The sequence below is a fragment of the Aptenodytes patagonicus genome, chromosome 1 (genome assembly GCF_965638725.1).
Source record: "Aptenodytes patagonicus chromosome 1, bAptPat1.pri.cur, whole genome shotgun sequence".
In the NCBI taxonomy this organism is placed as follows: Eukaryota; Metazoa; Chordata; class Aves; order Sphenisciformes; family Spheniscidae; genus Aptenodytes; species Aptenodytes patagonicus.
In genome coordinates, this window is record NC_134949.1 from 160518391 (window position 1) to 160537670 (window position 19280).

At 51.7% G+C, this 19280-nt stretch overlaps 2 protein-coding genes and 1 long non-coding RNA gene across 5 annotated transcripts in view; 1 reads left to right on the top strand and 2 right to left on the bottom strand.

Moving 5' to 3' along the window:
• Nucleotides 1-899: 899 nt before the first annotated feature.
• On the bottom strand, nt 900-9940 carry ING1 (inhibitor of growth family member 1). Of its 3 annotated transcripts, none has more exons than XM_076360978.1 (2): nt 9924-9940; nt 900-2529 (listed from the first exon to the last, which is right to left on the bottom strand). In XM_076360978.1, the coding sequence occupies exons 1-2, from the start codon at nt 9928-9930 to the stop codon at nt 1826-1828; spliced, it is 711 nt and encodes a 236-aa protein (XP_076217093.1). In that variant the 5' UTR covers nt 9931-9940; the 3' UTR covers nt 900-1825. The 3 variants fall into 3 exon arrangements, with proteins under 3 accessions (XP_076217093.1, XP_076217085.1, XP_076217103.1); XM_076360970.1 differs by lacking the exon at nt 9924-9940 and adding an exon at nt 7405-7861; XM_076360988.1 differs by lacking the exon at nt 9924-9940 and adding an exon at nt 2621-2696.
• Nucleotides 9941-14880: 4940 nt separating this feature from the next.
• Nucleotides 14881-16620, bottom strand: LOC143171872 (uncharacterized). The gene is made up of 2 exons (XR_012997233.1): nt 16518-16620; nt 14881-15902 (listed from the first exon to the last, which is right to left on the bottom strand). It is a non-coding gene; the product is annotated as an uncharacterized LOC143171872 (long non-coding RNA).
• Nucleotides 16621-16838: 218 nt separating this feature from the next.
• Nucleotides 16839-19280, top strand: part of CARS2 (cysteinyl-tRNA synthetase 2, mitochondrial) — a 38318-nt gene continuing 35876 nt past the window's right edge. Inside the window, exons 1-2 of the mRNA XM_076361011.1 lie at nt 16839-17065; nt 17182-17232. Of these exons, the coding sequence (XP_076217126.1) occupies nt 16839-17065; nt 17182-17232 (278 nt within the window). The remainder of the gene's footprint in view (nt 17066-17181; nt 17233-19280) is intronic.

Below are 19280 nucleotides of genomic sequence, written 5' to 3' on the forward strand. Positions count from 1 at the left end.
TAGCCCCTTCAACTGTCCTGTGTTCAATTGGATCCAAAACCTTGCCTCCCCTACTTCCAGCAGAAAGACCTGCTGGAATACGTCGGGAAAAAGCAGCATCACTTCAGTGGTATGGCTTCACCGTCCAGGATGCAGAACAACACAATGATAAATTTTAAGAGAATGCCGTGTTCCAAAAAAACCCAACCCCACCCTCCCATATCCTTACAAGACTCCTGTCTGACCCACCAGATTTCACAACCTTCGCTTCCGCGGCCTTCCTGCTGCTGGTCCCGTCCCCGTCTCACTTGCAGTGAAGGCCCCCAGGGGGACGCGGAGACGGAATCAGCTCAGCCAGAACGTCAGCCCCTCCAGCCACGCAGGTGAAGGACACAGCCTGACCAAGCTTCGCTACAAAGCTAGGCGACAGAGGATCTGGGTACCTAACCTAACGCATAGCACCTTGGTCATCGCTAGTATATTTTTGTATGAGGTGGCCACGAAGAATAAAAATGCCTACCCTGGAACGGCTGCAATAATACTTTGAAAACGCTGTAACGCAAAAGATCTTTCTGCTGATAACAAACATGGAATAATTTATGTCTGTAGCGTACAAGCATGAAAACGACTGAACAAGACCAACTCTATGCTATCGATTTTTAGATAAATGGCCAGGTCGGGGAGTGACCGCAAGCACAAAAAGAGTAGAGGTGGATGGCAAGTTAAGTGCTATTTCGGCTCTCCTGCGACCTTGCTGGTCGTAAGTTCTATGAAGATTCATTATCAGAACTGCAATTTGGTTACCACTACAACAGTTTCAGGCTTCCCAGCAGCAGCTTGCTGGAGCTGCTGAGGTTAAAGGCAATTTTTTTAAAGCTGTATGAATGATCATTAAACATGATTGCTAAAGCAGCAAACTGTCAAAGTTGTTTCATTTATTTCTTAATATCACAGCTGTACAATTTTCATACATAGAGCAGGAAATGCACATTGGTTACACAATGGCATTTGGCTGCATTTCCAAGTATAATACAGTAAGTGCAACTCCACTTAAAAATGTACATTTATACAACTTAGACAAATTAAGGATTGCTACACTACTATCTGTGACAGTATAAAGCTTCATTTATGTTAAGTCTCATTACTAAACCACTTCCTGGTTAAATATAAAACATATTCAATCATTTTAAAATGGCCCTTGTGGTACTTGGCCAGCATATAAAATATTTGTTGTGTAAAATTTAACCATTAACTTTTTCTTTTTAAAAATAATCCTCTAAGCCTATTTAAACATTTGCTGTTGAACTGTTATACTGACACTTTGTAGCAGGAACCAAATTTTACCCTCCTTTTGTTTGCTCTTGCACTGCTTGTCATTGAGAGAAGTTACATTTGTAATGTATTGCAGCTTTATTCAGATACAACCAGAGGGCTAAACTATTTAACAATTTTGCTCAAAAGGTGAATAGCATTCTTCAATAAAGAAAACGAAATTACATTTCAGAGATATTTGTCATCAAAATTTTAATGGGTAGAGTGCTACCAGCACTGGGGGGGGGGGAGGGGGGAAGTATTAATTTACCTTTTAAGACCCACCCGAATATTCAGTTTAAACTCTTATAACTTCACTTTTGGAATACATTGGTCCACAGACCACAGTCTTGTTACAGTTTACCAAATGAAAAACAAAATTGCTTATTGCCGTCCCTATAACAGGAATGGTTCAGTTTTAAACCTCCTTTAAAAATATACATTTTACAATCCTTTCACCTCAACAAAGGTGACACTGACAATAAATACACTGGTTTGGTGGTTTTATTTTTCTTCACTACAAAAAGTCTACAAACTACCTGTTGTAGGCCCTTTCTTTTTTAGACTTCTCCAATGCCTTGTCCATAGTTTTCTCGTTTTCTCCTCTACATTTGGGGCAGTACCATTTGCCCTTTGGTTTATGATTGAGTCCCACGCAGGAAAAGTGAAACCACTCAATGGGGCACTCATCGTTATCGCATCCTATCATTTCTCCATAGGAGACTTGGTTGCACAAGCAGTATGTCGGCTCATTTGGGTCAATAGGAAGGTCTGGGGGAGAAGCTTCCCTCTCTGCTTTAGCCTTGGATCGTTTCTTCTTCTTGGACGTTTTTGCTTTCTTCTCCTTTGGAGTTCCTGAGGTGAGGTCATCATGATCGTGATTATTTGAAGCATTTTCTCGATTCTCATTATTTCTTTGCCGCCTCGATCTCTTATTGTTGGGCTTTTCAGCCTGCGCGATTGTCTCGTTCTTTGACTTATCTTGGCTGGCTTTCCCGCTGTTGCCAGTGGTATCATTAGTCTCTTGACAAGTCTCAAACAGTTCCACGTGGCTGTCCACTTGCCTGGTTCTGTTCTCAACGAGCTCCACCATCTGACTGACGATTTGGATCTTCTCGTCCCCCAGTTCCTGACTCCGAATCAAGGCCCTCTGTATGCAGTGCAACATTCTTCTCTTCTGCACGGCATCTGTCTCTCGTTTAAATTTTTCATAGTAATCATCCAGGTCCTTCAGAATCTCTGCAAGGAAGAAATAAAAACTATAAATATTTTTGACAAGGAGAATGGCGAAACAAAGCCTTCCCGTATCGTTCCTTCCACGCAGCAACACCTTTTGGTAACGCGCAAAGCTGATCAAAGACAGATTCCCTGAAGCTGGTATCTGACAAGGGGCTCACGACTCCAGTGGATTACTTTTGTTCCAGTCGGTCCCGCAGGAAGAGAATGCAGATGACGATTTAGAAAAAAAAAAAAAAATGGACTAAATATAATTTTATGCATGCTGACAATTCTTCCCTTTAAACTTATCAGTAATTAAAAAGAACTAGCTAACTAACTGAACAAATACACACACACAGTCAAAAGTTCCAAAATTAATTGTAAAATTACAGGGGAAATTAATAGATGGTCTTCCTGGACATTTTCTGTGTAACAACATTAATATTTTTAGTGAATGACTGAGAGCGGGAGAAAGAGAGTGGGACGGAAAGCAAGCACAAACCAGCGTAGAAATCGGGTGCTGAGTTACTTAATAATCACTATCACACTTGACAGCTGATGCAGAAGAGCTCCAAATACACGGGGCTAGGCCCTAAGCTATGGCAAGTTTCATCCGATACTTCTGAGTTATTTTTTGCTGAAAACGTGAGGCCACTTAAATCCCTAGGACTATAGAATTAGGACTGCAACGTCCAAGATGCCTAGATGATTTCCTCCCTATACTTTCTGTAAAAAACCTGTTGCTTACTTTTTAAAACACAGAAATATAATCTTCATTAAATATCTACTGCAAAGGAGGAGACGAAAAAGTTAGAAGATAACGTTAAAGATGATATGCAACAATTGGAGCAGCTAGAGCTGCCGACTTAAAATGCTAACATTGAAAATATGGTAGATCTTGAACTGCGCCTCAAGGGTTGTTCCAACAGTGTGTAAGAACGAACACTGCACAAAAGCATTTAAAGTTTAAAGAATAGTTCTAGAAACTTATTTTTAAGCAGGTGTTTTTGAATTTCACTATGACACTCAAACCAACTCAAACATACAGGACACTCAGCATTTCCATACTAAGTCCTCAAAAACATGCAGAATGTTTTTCCTGCATCTCCTTTCTTCTCTGATTTTTCCCTTTCTCACAGGTTAGAACATTCTGCCTTAAGAGAAGCAAAATATACTGACATATAAAATCTAACCTCAATTCACCTAAGAGAAAGCAGGATCTTATACATGCAAATGGCATTACCAAAACTGCCTCTGAATTTCAGAAGTATGAACTTACTTCTTTTAAACTTTTTTTTTTTTAAATAAGAGAATGTGGTAACAGCAATTTACATATGCAACTAATAGTTATCCTGTACTTTGTCTTGCCTGGGTAGATTTTTTGAACACACGCATTCCAAATTTCTTGTGAAGACATGGAAAGTTTATGCAAGTTTTACTTTAGTTTTTAGAGCTGCAGCCTATGCTTCTCACATCGGTTAAGCACGATCTGTCAGCAGGTACTGCAATATAACCTATCTGACCAAAATCAGTATTTCAATGCTATTAACTATCTATCTTAAGCAAATGCCCTTTTTCTAACTAAAAAAAAAAACCCAGCCAAAAAACCAAAACCACACACACACAAAAAACCCACCCAAAAACCACCCCAAAACACCCACCCAAAAACCCCCAAATGTAGAGAACATTAAGCATTCAGGAAGACTAAAAACGCAGCATTAATTATTTTCAATGGCTGAAATGCAGAAGTTCTGTGTTCTAAGTTTTGGCACTTGATTGATGTCATCAGTTTAACCCATCTGAATCTGGTACGTAGGCATCTTTCCTGAAGAATACACTCTCTCTTGACACCACAAAATAATTAGTGACTTAATGACTTAAGTCAGGCATATTCGAAAACTTCAGTTCTAGTCCTGCATATAGACATTAACACTACAGCACCGCACCACCTCCTGAAACTGCCGTATGATGCAGGAGAAATCGTTGGCTGCAATGATCCCGAATTCCGCAAAGCCCTGCCGAGCGCGTCCTCGGGCACCCACACGTTTAGTATGTAAGACACCACGCGAGATGCGCCTTTTCGCAAACAGACAGGGCTGCTTCGCATCAGTGTGGGAAAAGACGTTGCTCAAGCGGTGCACCAGCTAGAAGAAACGGCTTGACAGCTGTCCACTACAGCTCGGAGGAGGACTGCACCACCGTTCCCCACACCAGCACGCTCAAGTTGCCCGCCCCAAGGAGGCCGCGGTTATAGGAATTCCAGACAACTGGAATTTCCCCTGGCGTCCTGTAACGGAAAGACCAGAAAGCAGAGTTTTGCGCGATTTGCGTGTTATGCAACTGTTCACCAGCTGTGAATGCACACCCCCAGCATCGCAAACGCCGTTCAAATGACCAAAAAAAAAGGTGCCCGATGTTGTGAAAGCTTTATTCCCACAACAGCTCCCTAGCCCTCGCCGGGGCCGAGACACCGCCGTAACGGCTGCGTGCCCACGCGCTCCGGGAGCCCCCCCCCTCCCACGCCGCCGCCAGGGCGGCCAGCACAGGGCAGCCGAGGCTCCCGAGGGGACGGCGGAGGCGCAGAAGCCACGCCGGGACGTCCGCGCTCCGCCACCGCCTCCCGGCCGGCTGGGCGCTACCCGCGGAGGCCGCCGCCGCCGCCGGGGCAACGGCGTACGGGACGCGGGCGCGAGCATCTCTCCGGGCCCGGGGCGGGCCCAGCCCCCTCCCCGCCCCTCTGCGGCGCCACCCGCCGCCTCCGGGGCCGCCCCCGAGCCCCCGCCCCCGCCGCGGAGCTGGGCTCGCCCCGCCCCGGCGGCTCCGCCCCGCGCCAGGACCGGCAACCCGCGTGCTCCGCGGCCCGGGGAGGGCGCCAGGCGCCGCCATTACGGCGCGGCGGGCCCTAACGGTCCTAACGTGAGGCAGCCCCCGCGCGCCTCGCCGGCCGGCCAGGAAACGGCCGCATCCCGCCGGGCCAGGGGGGCCGCCTTCTCCTAGCAACCAGCGCGGCGGCAACGCCCCGGAAGTGACGGAGCAGCTATTGTTCTCCGGCAGGAAACCGGCGGCGTTCCCCCCCCCCCCCCCCCCGGTTCGCAGCGTAACAGGGGGGCCAGAGGAAGCGGGGAAGGAGGGGCGCGGGAGGAGGCGGCGGAACACCGGGCGGAGAGGGGCGGCGGCCCGCCCACCCTCGCGCCTATCAGCGCCGCCGACGGGGAGAGCCCGCCCCTGCTGGCCCGGTGTTCCCCATCGGAACCAGAAAGAACCAGAAGAGTAAAAAATAGTAATTAAAAAAAAAAACCAGCCAATGGCAGCGGGCAGAGCGAGCTTGCGCCCGCCCCCTCCAGCACCAGCGCGCCATTCACGAGCAAGGGGAGGCGGGAAGAGCGGAGTCCCCCGTGCCGAGAGCACGTCAGTCACACTCCGAACGCCCAAGGTTGGCTTGCCCGCTGCTGCCGCCCCAGCCAATCAGAACCCACAGGCCGGGGCAGGCCGAGATATTCAAATCAACCCCACGGAAAAGTTCCTTCTCGAAACGTCACGAGGAGGCGGGGCACAAGGCGGAATAGCCCGGCCCGAGGACCTATCGGCGGGAGGAGGTGGGCCGCGGCCGGTCCGTGGGGAGGCTTCCCCCCTATCAGCCCCTCCGGGGGCGGGGCGAGCCGCGATATGCTAACGAGGGGCGTCGATAAAAGCCGCAACGACGCCGATTCCCCAGCAAAGCGCGGAGGCGCCCGCCGGTCATGGTGGCGCGTGCCCGCAGCGCGCGAGAAGCGCGCTGCCCGCCCTCTCCTCTCCTCCTCCTCCCCGCGGCCGCCACGGCCTCCCGAGGAAGTTTCCCCCGGTCCCTTCCCCCGGGAGCCGCCGGGCTCCCTGGCGGGCTGCCCGACGAGCGGCAGGGGGAACCGCAGGGCTCGCTGCCGACCGCCCCTAAGGCCACGCGCACGGGGGCGCGGGGCGGCGCGCCCGCCGGGGGAGAGGGGGTCCTCCTCGCCCGGCACCCCGGCTGTCACCGCTGCCGGCGGCACCGAATAAGGCCCTCCCCTCCCCCCTTCCCGAGTGGACACCAGCAAGCGAGTCACAAAGCTGCCCCGAGCCCCGCACAAACTAGCCTCCCCTTCCCTTCCCCGTCCCTCCGCCCGTGGGGCATGGGGGACAGCGTGCCCCGAGTGCCGGCAGCACGGGGAGGGGAGAGGGAGGGAGGGAGGGAGGGGGCACTCCAGCACATCCGTAAACCCGACCGTATCACCCCCCCCACGCACACCCCACACGCCAGTCCCGTCGCCCCCCGCCCCACGGAGCGGGGCTGTTTTACGGGGTGAAACGAAACCCACCGAGGAGGGAGAGAAGAACGCACACCCTGCCCCCCGCTCTCGCCTAACCCCCCTCTCCTCCCTCCTTCCCTCCCTCCCTCCCTCACTAGCTGCCTCTCTCCCCTACTACAGCCATAATGAATACTGTACATTCCTAAATGTTGTGCTGTAATCTCTCCCTCTCTGTCCACCCAGCACTTTCTTCTGTACCCCCAAACCCCTCCACCTCAGCCCCACGGCCGGGGACGGCCCCCCTTTGTGCACCGCACACCCCACTTCCCTGCCCCCGCCTTCTTGGCCAGCAATTTACACAGAAAAGCAGAGTCCTTGCTTAATAAGAGAAGCTGGAGACCTTTTGTTCCGCCCCATGACAAGAGCTAACGCTGCAGATCAGCCCCTCTCTCTCCTCGGATCTCTCCTCCCGGCTTTCTCCCTCCTCTCACCTCCCAAAAATAAAACTACCATCCCTGCGGGGTGCAGAGGGGCAAACGGAGCCGAGGCTCAGCTCTGAAGAGAAGAAAGGGAAAGGCACCCTCCCCCCCCGAGCCCCATACCACACACACACACATATATAGAAAGCACTTACCTTGATATTTGGCGTCAATTTCCCTCATCAAGGAGACATTTCTCTGCAGATCGAAGGGCATAGACTCGATGGAGTCCAGATAATCCTCCACATAGTTCACTAGGTGAAGCTGGTCTCCGTTTGCAGGACTCAACATTTTCATCCGGCAAAGAAAAAAAAATATCCTTCCCCACACCTCTCTCTCTCTGTCTGCGTGAGAGCAAGTGCTGCTCCCTCCAAAGACGGTAACCCCGATGAACGGCTCACTCCCTGCCCACCTCTCTCTGTAGCTCCCCCAAAAAACCGAGAGAAGCTACATCTGACTCCTCTTGTGTGAAACAGAGGGAGAGAGAGAGACACACACACCCTCCGCTAGTCCCCTACAGCCAGCAGCAGCTGATTGAATGGCTGTCGTTGTGGGTAATTCACGAAGGAGGTGGTAGGAACAATCGGAGGGATTTGTGTGTGTGTGTGAGGGGGGGGGGGGGGGAGGAGGAGGAGAAAGGAGGGGGGCTCAAACCAGCTCCTCCGAAACAATCTGGAAACAAAATGTGCTCTGCAAAGTGTCTGTCAGAAGCAGCGGCAGCCCCTCTGCATGCGCCAACGCCGCTCTGCTCCGCTTCTCCTCCGCTCCCCCCTTCCCCGCTCTCCTCACCGCCGCCGCTGCTCCCCGGTGATATTAACGCAGCCTCCTCGCTCCTATACGCCGCACTTGATCCAACGTGGAAAACCCAAATACCAGTTTCAAACACTTGGGAAACATTCAGCCCCGCCACGCACGGCGCATGCGCACCCCTCCCAGCGCTGTATACACACACACACACACACACACACACACACAGAGGCACACTCACCGCGCACACACTCTCTCCCCCTCCCCCTCCCGGAACCGCGGCGGGGCGAGCGCTCCTCTGCATATTCATCGTCCCTCCTCCCCTTACTCACGTTTGGGGAGGGAAGGCGGCAGGGATGCGGTCGTAGCGAGAGGGTGGGCGGCTCGGTGCCGGCGTAGGGAGGAAGCCCCCGCGGATGGGCGGGGGGGGGGGGGGGGGCGTGTGTGGGAAGGCGGAGGCTCCGGTGAAGTTGCGCGGACGCTGCGAGGAGAGCGGCCCGCGGGGAGGCGGAGGGGAGAGTGCGCGGCGCGGGGCCGGCGGGCCGGCGGAGCTTGCGAGCGGGGCAAGTTGGATGCTTTTGCGGTGGGGCACGGACTTTGGAGGAGTCTGTCGCCGCCTGCGAGCTGGTGGCGGAGGCCGCGCTCACCCCAGAAAGGAGCGGCTCCGAGGGCTCTCCTGGGAGGGACGGGGAGAGGGGGGCACTGGGGACCGTGCGACGCCACGGCGGTGGCTGCGCCGCCACCCCGCTTTGGGGGCAGGGCTGTACCCGGCGCGGCGCCGGACGCTGAGGAGAAACGCTGCCTCCCTCCTCAGCGGGCAGCCGCATCAATCATCGCCGCGGCGGGTGACACCCGCCCCAGCCAATCACCTCTTCCCTCGTGTCCCGCCCCGCAGCTCGCTCAGCCAATCCTCGCTAGGCGGGAGGGAGGGCGCCGCGGCGACAACGCTGCCCGGGATACCGGCCGCGGCAGAAGGGGCGGTAACGTGCGGGGGGAGGGGAGGGAGGCGGGGGCGCGCATGCGCACTCCCCGCAGCGCCAGGAGAAAATGGAGCCGCCCGTTACGGACGGGATTCGACTACGTTTCCCAGCGGCCCCCGAGTGCCGGCGCATGCGCGCTGGCGGGCGGGCTTGCCGCGACCCCCCTTCCCCCGCGCAGCAGGCTGCGGCGAGGGAAGGGTTGACGGGTGTTGTCGGAGCGGGAGGGAGCGCCCCGGGGGGCGCTTGGGGCTGCGTTATGGAGTAGCCCGGCGGTGGGCTGCCCCCGCTCCTCCTGGGCGCCCGGCGGAGAGGGCTCTGAGCACCTCCGGTGAGGAGGAGGAGAAGGGGCGCCCGGTACAGCCCCGTGCCGCTCAAGTTCTCCCCGCCAGGGTGGTCCGGGGGCCGTGAGGAAGGATCCCGCTGTCGGTCACCTTTCCCGGGGCTGGGGCTCGCCGGGGGCAGCCTGCCTTTGCTTTCTGAAGTTGCCGCCGCGGCCGTCCGTGCCCAGCAGCCGCCCCGCCGCGGGCCGGCCAGTAACGCGCCGCTCTGGTGGGCGCGGGGAGATCAGACCCTCCTTCCTCCCCGGGCTCCTCCGAGCCCCCCGGGGCTGCCAAACCCATCCTTGCCCCCCGCCCTTCCCGCGGCGGGTCGCCGAGCGGCGATAGGGCCGGGAAAGCCCTCCTCTCCCGGCGACGGCCAGCCCTGCCCGCCGCCCGCCCCGCTCCCCCCTCAGGCGGCGGGGCTCCGGTTCTCCCGCGCCGCGCTCCCTCACGACGGCGGCGGGAGGCGGGGCGGGCGCTGAGGGGAGGCGCTGAGGGGAGGCGGTGGCGGCCCAGCCCCGCCCGCGGGGCCGCGCAGGGCGGGCTCCGGCCCGGCGGGGTGAAGCGCCGTTGCTAGGGCCGGCGATTTTGTCTCGTCCCTCGTTAGGGAGATGCGCTCGTGTTTACCTGACATTTCCTCTCCGGAAGTCCCCGGAGCCGCAGCCACCCGGCCCCGCCAGGATCGGCGGGGGTCGGGTAGCGAGGAGCGGGGAAGGCGGCCCTGGAAAACCTACCCCGGCTCCGGCGAAGCAAAACAACGCACGCTTTCTGCCTCTTGTATTTTTTTAAAAACGTCACTGGCAATCCCCTAATTTAGGGGAGACTGACTCATCGTTTCTAAACGCTCAGACTTGCTGGTACAGTCGTTGTTTATTGAGGCACGGATGTTCTGCTGCTTCTTGTAGGGAATGGAGGGAGCGACGGCCTAAGGACCTCTCAGCGTCTTAACCCCGTATAAATATTTCTGCTGCTGTCATCAACTTGGTACCTGAACGCCCAGAGTGGGGTTTTCAGGGGAGCACAGGCAGCTATTTACCGATCGCTCCAGTGGGAGCCAAGCACTGAAGTACTTCTGAGGAGTGGAGCCGATCTTCCATAGCGTAGACTAAGCCCGTTTTGAACTGACCCTGCCCCACTCCTTCGGGCAGATTTCAGAGGGCAGTTGCTCGAAGATACCTGTAAGTTCTCCGTTGTTTTCTTCCCCTCATTTTCTGTTTCCGTGAGTTGCTGTACTTGCTGATGTAAACCTCGAAAACCTGAGATCTTAAGTATGTAAATGATGAGTACTACGGCATCTAGGCAGCGCTCCAAGCCAGTGTTTCTGGACCTGTATGCTCTGTGGCACTGTGTTTACAGTGGCATCGTGAGGGAGTTGTGTAATGGCAGCACTCGCCTGGGAACACCTATTCTAAATTGTTGGCACCGCCTTGGTAGTTACAGCCTGTTTCACCCTTGCCTTGAAGAAGCTGAGCCACTCTCAGCAATTAAAGGTAGTTAGCAGTCCCCTGGCTAGTATAAGAACCCAAGCCAATAATTATGACTCAGTAGAGGCAAGACATCTGAAAAGAATCCATGAGTCCCAAAAAGAGTCATTCTTGCAAAAAAGTTAACCACCATTCTAGACACACAGTATTAGCTACACGTACAAATAAGATACCAGTTTGTAAAAGTACCTGCTAATTTGCTAAAGAAGAATTTCTGTCCCTCCTCCTCATAGGAAAAAAAAAAATTAGAAAGGTACAACTCTCAAGTATAGTTGTGGCCTGCTAGGCTTCAGTAATTTGCTCAAAAGTATTGATAGGCTTGGATGCGCTGAGGTAGAGAGCTTGGTATCATCTGCCTCTTAAAAGTGCTGTCTACTAGATCTTCCTCTGTTAGCCTCTCATATGTTGCCAGAAGAGTGACAGAAAAAAACCATCATCGGACTTTGCACAAGTCCTGCAGAAAGGATGGGACTGAGCTCACCCGAGAATGCATTTGGTATACACTTTGAAGGTCCCCTTTCACAGTTCCCAAAGATGATTCTTGGTGCTTTGTGTAGTGCTGTAATCAAATATACCTGTACCCAGAAATACCTATTCTCTGCACCCCGCTCAGCAGCACGTTAGCTATCTTTAGGAAGCCGGGGTGGGTGGGAATCAGGTATATGTGTACATCTCCAGGTTGGAAAGTTTTGGAAGATGTGGAGCTGACACCCATTGCCCATCTCTGCTGCTTTTCCTCCTCCTCCTCTGCTTTCGTTTTACTTTGGCCTCTTGCCTCTGAACTGCAGCAGGTGAGAGATGGGAGATTTTGAATGGAGTTTCAGTTCTCTTGTGTTAGGGGCCTGTTTCTTACTCTGGTGGAGGACTCACAAGCAGAAGCTTAGGGAATGATTGTCATGTGTCAGAGAAGGAGGAGACTTGTGGGCTTAATTTTTTCCTATTTTCTATACTTCACAGGAGGATAAAGTATCTAACTCTCCTCCTTCTGCTTCCAAGCCCCTTCGCTCTGATTACAAGAAATCTTTCCTGTTTAGAAACCCAAATCTCTGGGTTTTTAAAGTTTCTTGAGGCTGTTACCTTACTAAAGATCTAAACTCAGCAGTGGGAATCAAGGGAACCTATAACCCAGATCAACAACTCAGGCGACTACTGTGTAACATATATATTATGTATATATAATATTATATAACATATCCTTCATATAACAGATAAATATTCCAGTAATTATGGTTATTACAGTCATTATGGTTACGGTATCTCATCAAGATAAAGTTCAGAATTCTTAATATGAGGAACACAAAATCCCAAACCTCCAAACATGTTCCACAAATGCAGATACTGAATATGTGAGGATAGCCGGTATAAGGAATTCTGGCTGCCTCCTTTCTCTTTCTCTGCCTTAGTTGAATATTGCTATATGAAATACTGTGTAATTACTACAGCTGTGTCTCTATTTATTAGAAAATACAGTGTCTTCTGATCATTAGTCATTGTACTTTATAGGTACAGACGAATCATGAGAGTTATTCCTTCTAATGAATTGCTGGTTTTCACCATTTAATAGCTTAATCCCGCTCTTCTACCGTTACATATGGGGGTTTTTTTGCTTGTTTGTCTGTTTACGCTTTATGAGGCTAAATCCATACTTACCTGGGTGATAACAACAGAATTTTACAAGTCTCTTAATTTTGCTTATGGTTGAAGGTTTTGAAACAAAACTGCAAAAGGTTAACATGCAAGATGAGCAGAGCTGAGGTTTGCAAGTACGAAGACCAGCAGACAAGTCATAGCTCACGCTTTCATGCAATACGCGTTGTCTGTGCACTGGACAGTGTACACCATTTGCAGATATTTGGGCCAGAAATACCTGTTCGTGTCAGCAAATGATGCGGGATTAATGGATTCTAAAATCTGGAAAACAAATCTAGCCGAGTTGGTCCTTTTTCTGCTTCCCAGTAAAGGCTCAAGAGCTTCACGAACTTCCCAAACACTTACTGAACGTAGGCCTGCCATTCTAAACTTTTTGTCTCTTCTTTTTTTTTTTTTTTTTTTTAAGTCAAGTCCTGCTTAAGAAAATGGGTATATTTCACTGGACGTTACAGCTCCTCATCTCTTCCTCTGCTTGCTCTGAGACTGTTGCACTCACTGCCTCTTTTCACGTGTGTTTTCTGGCGGCTGCCATCTCTTTCTTGCACCTGCTGCACCTAGTGAGCTTAAACAGCACTAGCATTAAAGGTGAGCAAAAAATTCTGACTGGAACTAGTAACTGTGCATTGCAGTACAGGGCCAAGGCAGAAGTACCTCCAAGTTGTGCCAACGTGGAGTCAGCACAGATCACAGGGAGCTTATTCCACGGGCTCCATATTCCCACAATGACTTCAAGAGAGATGCACCTCAACAGCTGGAAACCCCTGACAAAGACACCAATCCGACCCCTGGCCGAATTCATACCAACCCGCAGGCTTGTTTCTATAAACTGTGAGTCTGAGAAGAAGGGCCATGGATACTGGAAACGTGCTCTTGATAGGCTGCATTTGTTGTGTTTTCTCCTCTGTCAACAATTCTAAGACGGTGTGGTTTAATTTTTTAGAAGAAAAATGCAGCATCTTTAGCAATACGGGGTAAACTGTAAAACCTTACAAAGCATGTATCTCCTACTAATAAATAGAAAGGAAAAATGAATTTTTAGCTTAATTTTGGTTTATTTACTTATGATACAAAATATGCTGTGGGATTTGCCCACTGATCTTACCTCTTGGGGACAAATCTTGTAGGTAGTCCTGGGACGGGAAACTGGAAAATATAGGAGGAGCCAGGTGATCCAGAACCCCCAAAGATCCTCCCTGCGCACCCCAGAAGTTTTGCAGAGCTGCTGGTGGAGAGAACACCCAGCTGTGCTTCTAGCAGATTCTCCCTTTCGATCAAGCCCAGAGGTGAAACATTGTCTTCTTGCATATGCAGATAAAGGGACAGAAAATATATAAACCCGTTCTATGGCGTTCAGGAGTCACCTCTTTACCTTAGAGTTTCAGGTTTTATTTAAAAAAAGGAAGTTTTAGCCTTAACGGCTCCTAAGAAGAACGTGAGAAGATGACCTGACAGTATTAAATACATGAGTGCCCCCTTGAAACAACAGTTTACCTGCAGCTCAGATAGCCACACCTCAGTGGGATTTGGACCAAGAGATTCACCACTCTGCAGGCCGCATCTCCTACTAGCTATTCAGCAGAGCATACAGGAGTAACAGGAGTACAGCAGGCCCAGGCCTGCTATCGATCGGGTGTACCCTGGCTCCAGCTGCTGGCAACCTCTAAAGGCATCTTCTACTCCAGGTGGAAGCAAAGATGAATCTCCTGATGGAGGCAGAAGATCCCTTGCCACTACTCTGCCTCTGGTAGACGAGCATCGTCTCATTCCACATGTCCCAGGCCAGGAATAAGGGTATCGGGAAGGGAGGCAGTTATAGGTGGCGTAAGTAAGAGGTGTGCTTACAGCCATAGACCAATTGTTTCCGAGAATGTTAGTATTTCTAAAATACATATTTTATGGTTCTAATCCATTGGGATTAGTACTGCTTTTCATTTGCAATTATATTCTTTTGGTACTTCAGTGCTTGTAGAATGCTTTCCACCGTTCCATTGAATTTATTCTACTGCTTTAAAACAAATCTCAGGCATGAATGATGTTACCTGTTTATTTCAGGCATTTAATAAACATGGCCTTTCCTACTCTCAGAAAATAATGTTTTATAGCAGGACATAGAGGTTTCTGGACTAAATGCTAAAAGCCAGCACGGATAGCACAGGCACTATGCCTTCTGAAACCACCAGGGAAAGACAAAGCTCCTGCATTCTCCTGATCTGTTAGCAGTTTCATCTGTGATAGCTAAACCTGGAATTAAGGCTAAAAACCATCCGTTTTTACTTAGTATTGATTTGGACTCTGTCAAAGTGCTTGGGACCGTACGGAACAAAGAAGACTGAGTTAATGACAACTCTTAACAGGATCTGTGCTGAACAGCAAAGACATCAAAACCGGCTCGCTATGGAAACTGAACTAATTGGCTTGTGAAGCTTCCCGAGAAACACAGAAAGCAAACATTTACAAAGGTTGTTGGATGGTATCTTCAGTTTCATCCTAGCTAGTCTCAAATTAGCAAGCCCATAAAATAGGTTTCTTATTTGATCAAAAAGTTAAGATTGTTAAATGAAAAACATTGTGGAAAGTGCATATTAAGAAAAAAAGGAAACATTTGTCACTGCTAGGGCTTTGTATCTGATACTAAAACGAAGCAAGATGTAGACCGCAACCTATTATTACGTAAAAGCAGTGATTTTAAATGATCATATTACATATGAGAAAAATCTATCAAACCTGTCCCTGGCAGATCGAAGAGGAAACAACACAAGGACTTCTGTGAGGCAGTTCACCACAGGCAGACCTGTTCCCTGCAGTGTCCAGTCAAGAAAGGGTGCGATATTACCTTCCTCCCAGAGGCCAACAAGACGCTGCTTTAGCCGGCGAGTAGTGCAGTGGTCGGGGAGACCTGAAAAGGCTCCGCTCTGAACAGCCTGCTTAGAGGCTCCTATAGAGAAAGACAGCCGGGAGCGGGGCAAACAGCATGCGCTGGAACCGACGGTTCACTCTCTTCTCATACCGGAGCAAGGGTGGCCGCAACTGGAGCCAATAGGCCTCAACTTCAACACGTGCCAAGAGGAGGCTTCCTAAAAATGGCAGAAAATCCGCGGCATGCCTTGCCAAAGGCTGGAGTTGATGTGGGTTCGCAGAGGCCGGGGAATTTAATGGTAGAGCAATCTACCGAGGGAGGGTAAAAAAAATGGGGGGGGGGGGGGAACCAACCCCAAAGTGTTCAGCTGAGGAAATCGTCTGGTCGGAAGCTGGGAGAGTAGCGGGGAAAATATTATATATGCTTGTAGAGTTCTCACTTGTTTCCTTGGTACCTGCTCATAGTTACTTTTAGAAACAAGATGCTCGTTACAAAAGCCTTCGGCACCCTTATGTCTGTTCCATTATACTGTTATTCACTCTAGTTAAGTAGCTCGTAATTTCCAAAGTGGATCAAGGCACTGCAGCCAGTTAAGCTCCGTGTCCTTGGTATGCTCTGAAAGAAAGAAAAAAAAATCCACAATGAGACGAGAGAAGCATCATCAGAAAACACACGTCCTTTGCTTGCCCTGACACTGGAAAGGAAGCGGACCTTGACGATCGGCTGGCTCACGCACAGGGCACCTCACTGAGCACCTAGCAGCAGTTCATGTCATTTTCGAAAATATCCAGGTCGGGTCGCACTTTACGCAGGTATGTGGGAGTACGGGGGGTGCAGAAGTGTTTTTTGAGACTCTGATTTATTAAGTCCAGCTTGGGAATGTCACACCACGTTTTTCTTTCAGAGGCTAACAGGCTGCCTGCCGTTCCCCTGACCTGCAAGGCACCGTAAAATAGATTCACCCCCGTTTGACCAAATTGACTTGACCCAGCAGAGGTAGTTTTGTTAAATTACCACAGACTTCCTACAAACACCCCCACTAAAAACCTCGTTAAGAAGAAACGGCGCGCTGGTGCAGTTATACCGAAGCACAAGGCTGGGTACGCGCTATTTCGGTCGAGCTCAAGCAGGGCACCGCCCGACCCAAGCCCGCACCGAGCGGAGCGCAGCCGGCGGCCGCAGCCCCGCAGCCCCAGGCTCCCCAGCCGCACCCCAGCCCGCCGGACTCACCGCGGGGCCGCTCCGAGGAAGGGCCGGGCCGGGCCGGGCCGGGCCGGGCCGCCGCGGGAGGCAGCAGCTGTAGAAGCGACCCCGCGCCCGACAAGAGGTGGCGGCGGCAGCCCGGCCGCTCCCCCCGGCCGCAGGCCCCTCCTCTTCCTGCCGCTCCGGCGGTAGCTACCCCGCTCGACTGCTGTTTCCCGGCACAGGCGGCGCGGGTGTCACGGCGACAGGCGCGGCGGGTTGTGCCCGCTCCCCTCGCCCCCTCTCCGCGGAGAGGCGGAGCCGCAGGCTCCCCGCCCGCCCGCCCGCTCACGGCCGGGGGCTGTGGCCATGCTGCGCGGAGCAGCGGCGGCGGCGGCCCGGCGGTGCGGCCCCGGCGCCGGCCCCGGCCCCGGCCCCAGCGGGGTGAAGGCGGCGGCGGCGGGGCGGTGTTGCAGCGCGGCGCGGCGGCGGGAGTGGGTGCCGCCGGCGGGGCGGGACAGCGGGATCGTGGCTTACAACAGCCGGAGCCGGAGCAAGGAGCCGCTCGTATTGGCCACGGAAGGAGTGGCGACCTGGTAGCGCCTGGCGGCGCGGCGGGCGGGCGCGGGGCTGCCGGGGGGGCCGGGCCGCGGGGCCGCGCCCGCCGGCCGTGCTGGGGGTGACGGGTGCGGTTTGCCTCCCCTCTCCGCAGGTACAGCTGCGGGCCGACGGTGTACGACCGAGCACACCTCGGGCACGCCTGGTGAGTCGCGGCTGTCTCCAGTCGCGGGGGACCGGGGGGAGGAATGTCCCGTCCTGCGTGGGCACGGCGCGGGTGGGAACCGCAGTAGCGGGCAGTGCGTGTCCGGGTGACAGACCCCGTGTCCGGTGACGGACCCCGCTGGGGTCTGTTCCGTGCAAAGGGCAAATTCCTCTTTGGGTTCCCCCCCCACCCCCAGGAAGCGCGGAAGGGACTGTTGGTGCAGCTCGTCCAGAAAGAGACAATTGTGGGGTGAAAAGTATGAAGAACGCGCACTTTTTTGCTAGGCAGGGTGAGTTATTTCAAACCATATCGGCACAACGTGACGTCTTGTGCAGAGGAGTTGGGATCCTGGAGCAGGGCCCCTTGTCCGTGTGAAACGATAGTTCTGCCTCGAATTGAGTTCGGGTGCTGTGTCAGCACCAAGGAAAAGCAGTTCGGGGTTGACTATTAAAAAGATGCTTTTAAGGTTAACAGATAAAAGTATCTGTTCTTAAATGTCGGAAAGCCCAGGTAGCTTAAAGGCCTTTTTGCATGGTAACAGTTCAGTGGTTTACTGTGTTTAAAAAAAAAAAAAAACAACCAAAAACAAAACAGCACAGCATTTTTTCCATAGGTCATTTGGATAATTACAATAATAAACCAGCTTCATTATAAGTAATTTTGAAAAAATACTTTAAATACACCAGAGAAGGCTGCTGCCAGTTGTGTTAAAATGCACCTGATGAGAAGACATGCAGGGTGCCTGCAGGTTCCTGTGAAGCTGAGGGGAGCTGCAGCAGCTCAGCTGCTCGAGCTCCTGTCTCCTAATTCTTAAAAGAACAAGGTGCATTGGGCTCCTTGGAAGAGCAGGGGTTTCTCAAATAATTGCCATTTGTATGAAGATCAGACGCTGTGTATTTGAGTAATTCCCTTTTAATGTAGGGCATTTCACAGCTTCTGGTCCTGTCTCAACTTCATTCAGAAACTTGTGTTGAATTTTGCTCAATGTTGAGCTGTCGCAGTACTGCACAACTGTGCCTTCTTTCTGTAAAAGGGAAGTTTTAAAATACCAATCATGTGAAAATACTGTTGGCAACCTCACCTTAAACGCTGCTATACTGTTGTGTGTATGTGGTGGTGTCTCTTTCCTCCTTGCTTTTGTCCGGTCTTAGCAGAGAACTAAACTTGCTTTTTACTGGTGATCTAAAAATCAAGAAGACCGTATCTTGAATCGTTTTGTTTCTACTTACTACCTTCAGGGGAACTTTAATATTTAAAAAAAAAAAAAAGTCATAGCAATTTGTGTGTTTAAATCTACAGTTATTGTCATACAGGCTATGTTACAGTTTACCTTGAAATAATTACAATTTAAAATCATCACTTGACAGCAACTGTATAGAAAGATGCTAATAAATTTCTTTTCTTCATCGCTCAGTCAAGGTTCTCTAGTACGGTAGGGTCTGTCTTCCCTGACGTGGTGTTAACGGGGGGGAGGGAATTGCAGAAGTACCCCCGTCCTAATGGGCATAGTGGATTTAGAGCACAAGGTTTACAGAGGTGGAGAGTTTCACCTTTTGGTCTTGCAGCTCTCTGTGGCTTTTGAATGTCTGTTTTTGTCAGTGGTTCTTGTTCTCCTGCCTTCAGGCCCTTTTGATTGAAGGAGGGAGTAGGAATGCCTTGCTCACTCTGCCTGATCTCTTACCCGTCTCTTCTTATCCTACGTCTAAACTAACAATTTCAAGCTTTCCTGATGTGGAGGTTTGCCATACATCTGTGCCAGCTGGGTTTGACCTCTTCACTTGCTGATTTAAGAAAGAATAGTTAGGGCCGAATGTTGCCTTTGGAGCGGTGTATCATGCAGAAAAGAAGCTGTGTTATACTCTGTCTGCTGTCTCTTTAGCGCCTTCACGTGTTGTTCCTGTAGCGCTGTTGTGCGGCAAGATGCCTGCACTGAAGACCTTTCTCTCTCTTTTCTGATCAACCCTCCAGCATGTGAGGAGTTGGCTGTTCCTTCCGAGTGTCTATGGTCTTGCACGTGTCCGTGTTGACATCCTGTTGCTCAGCTGATT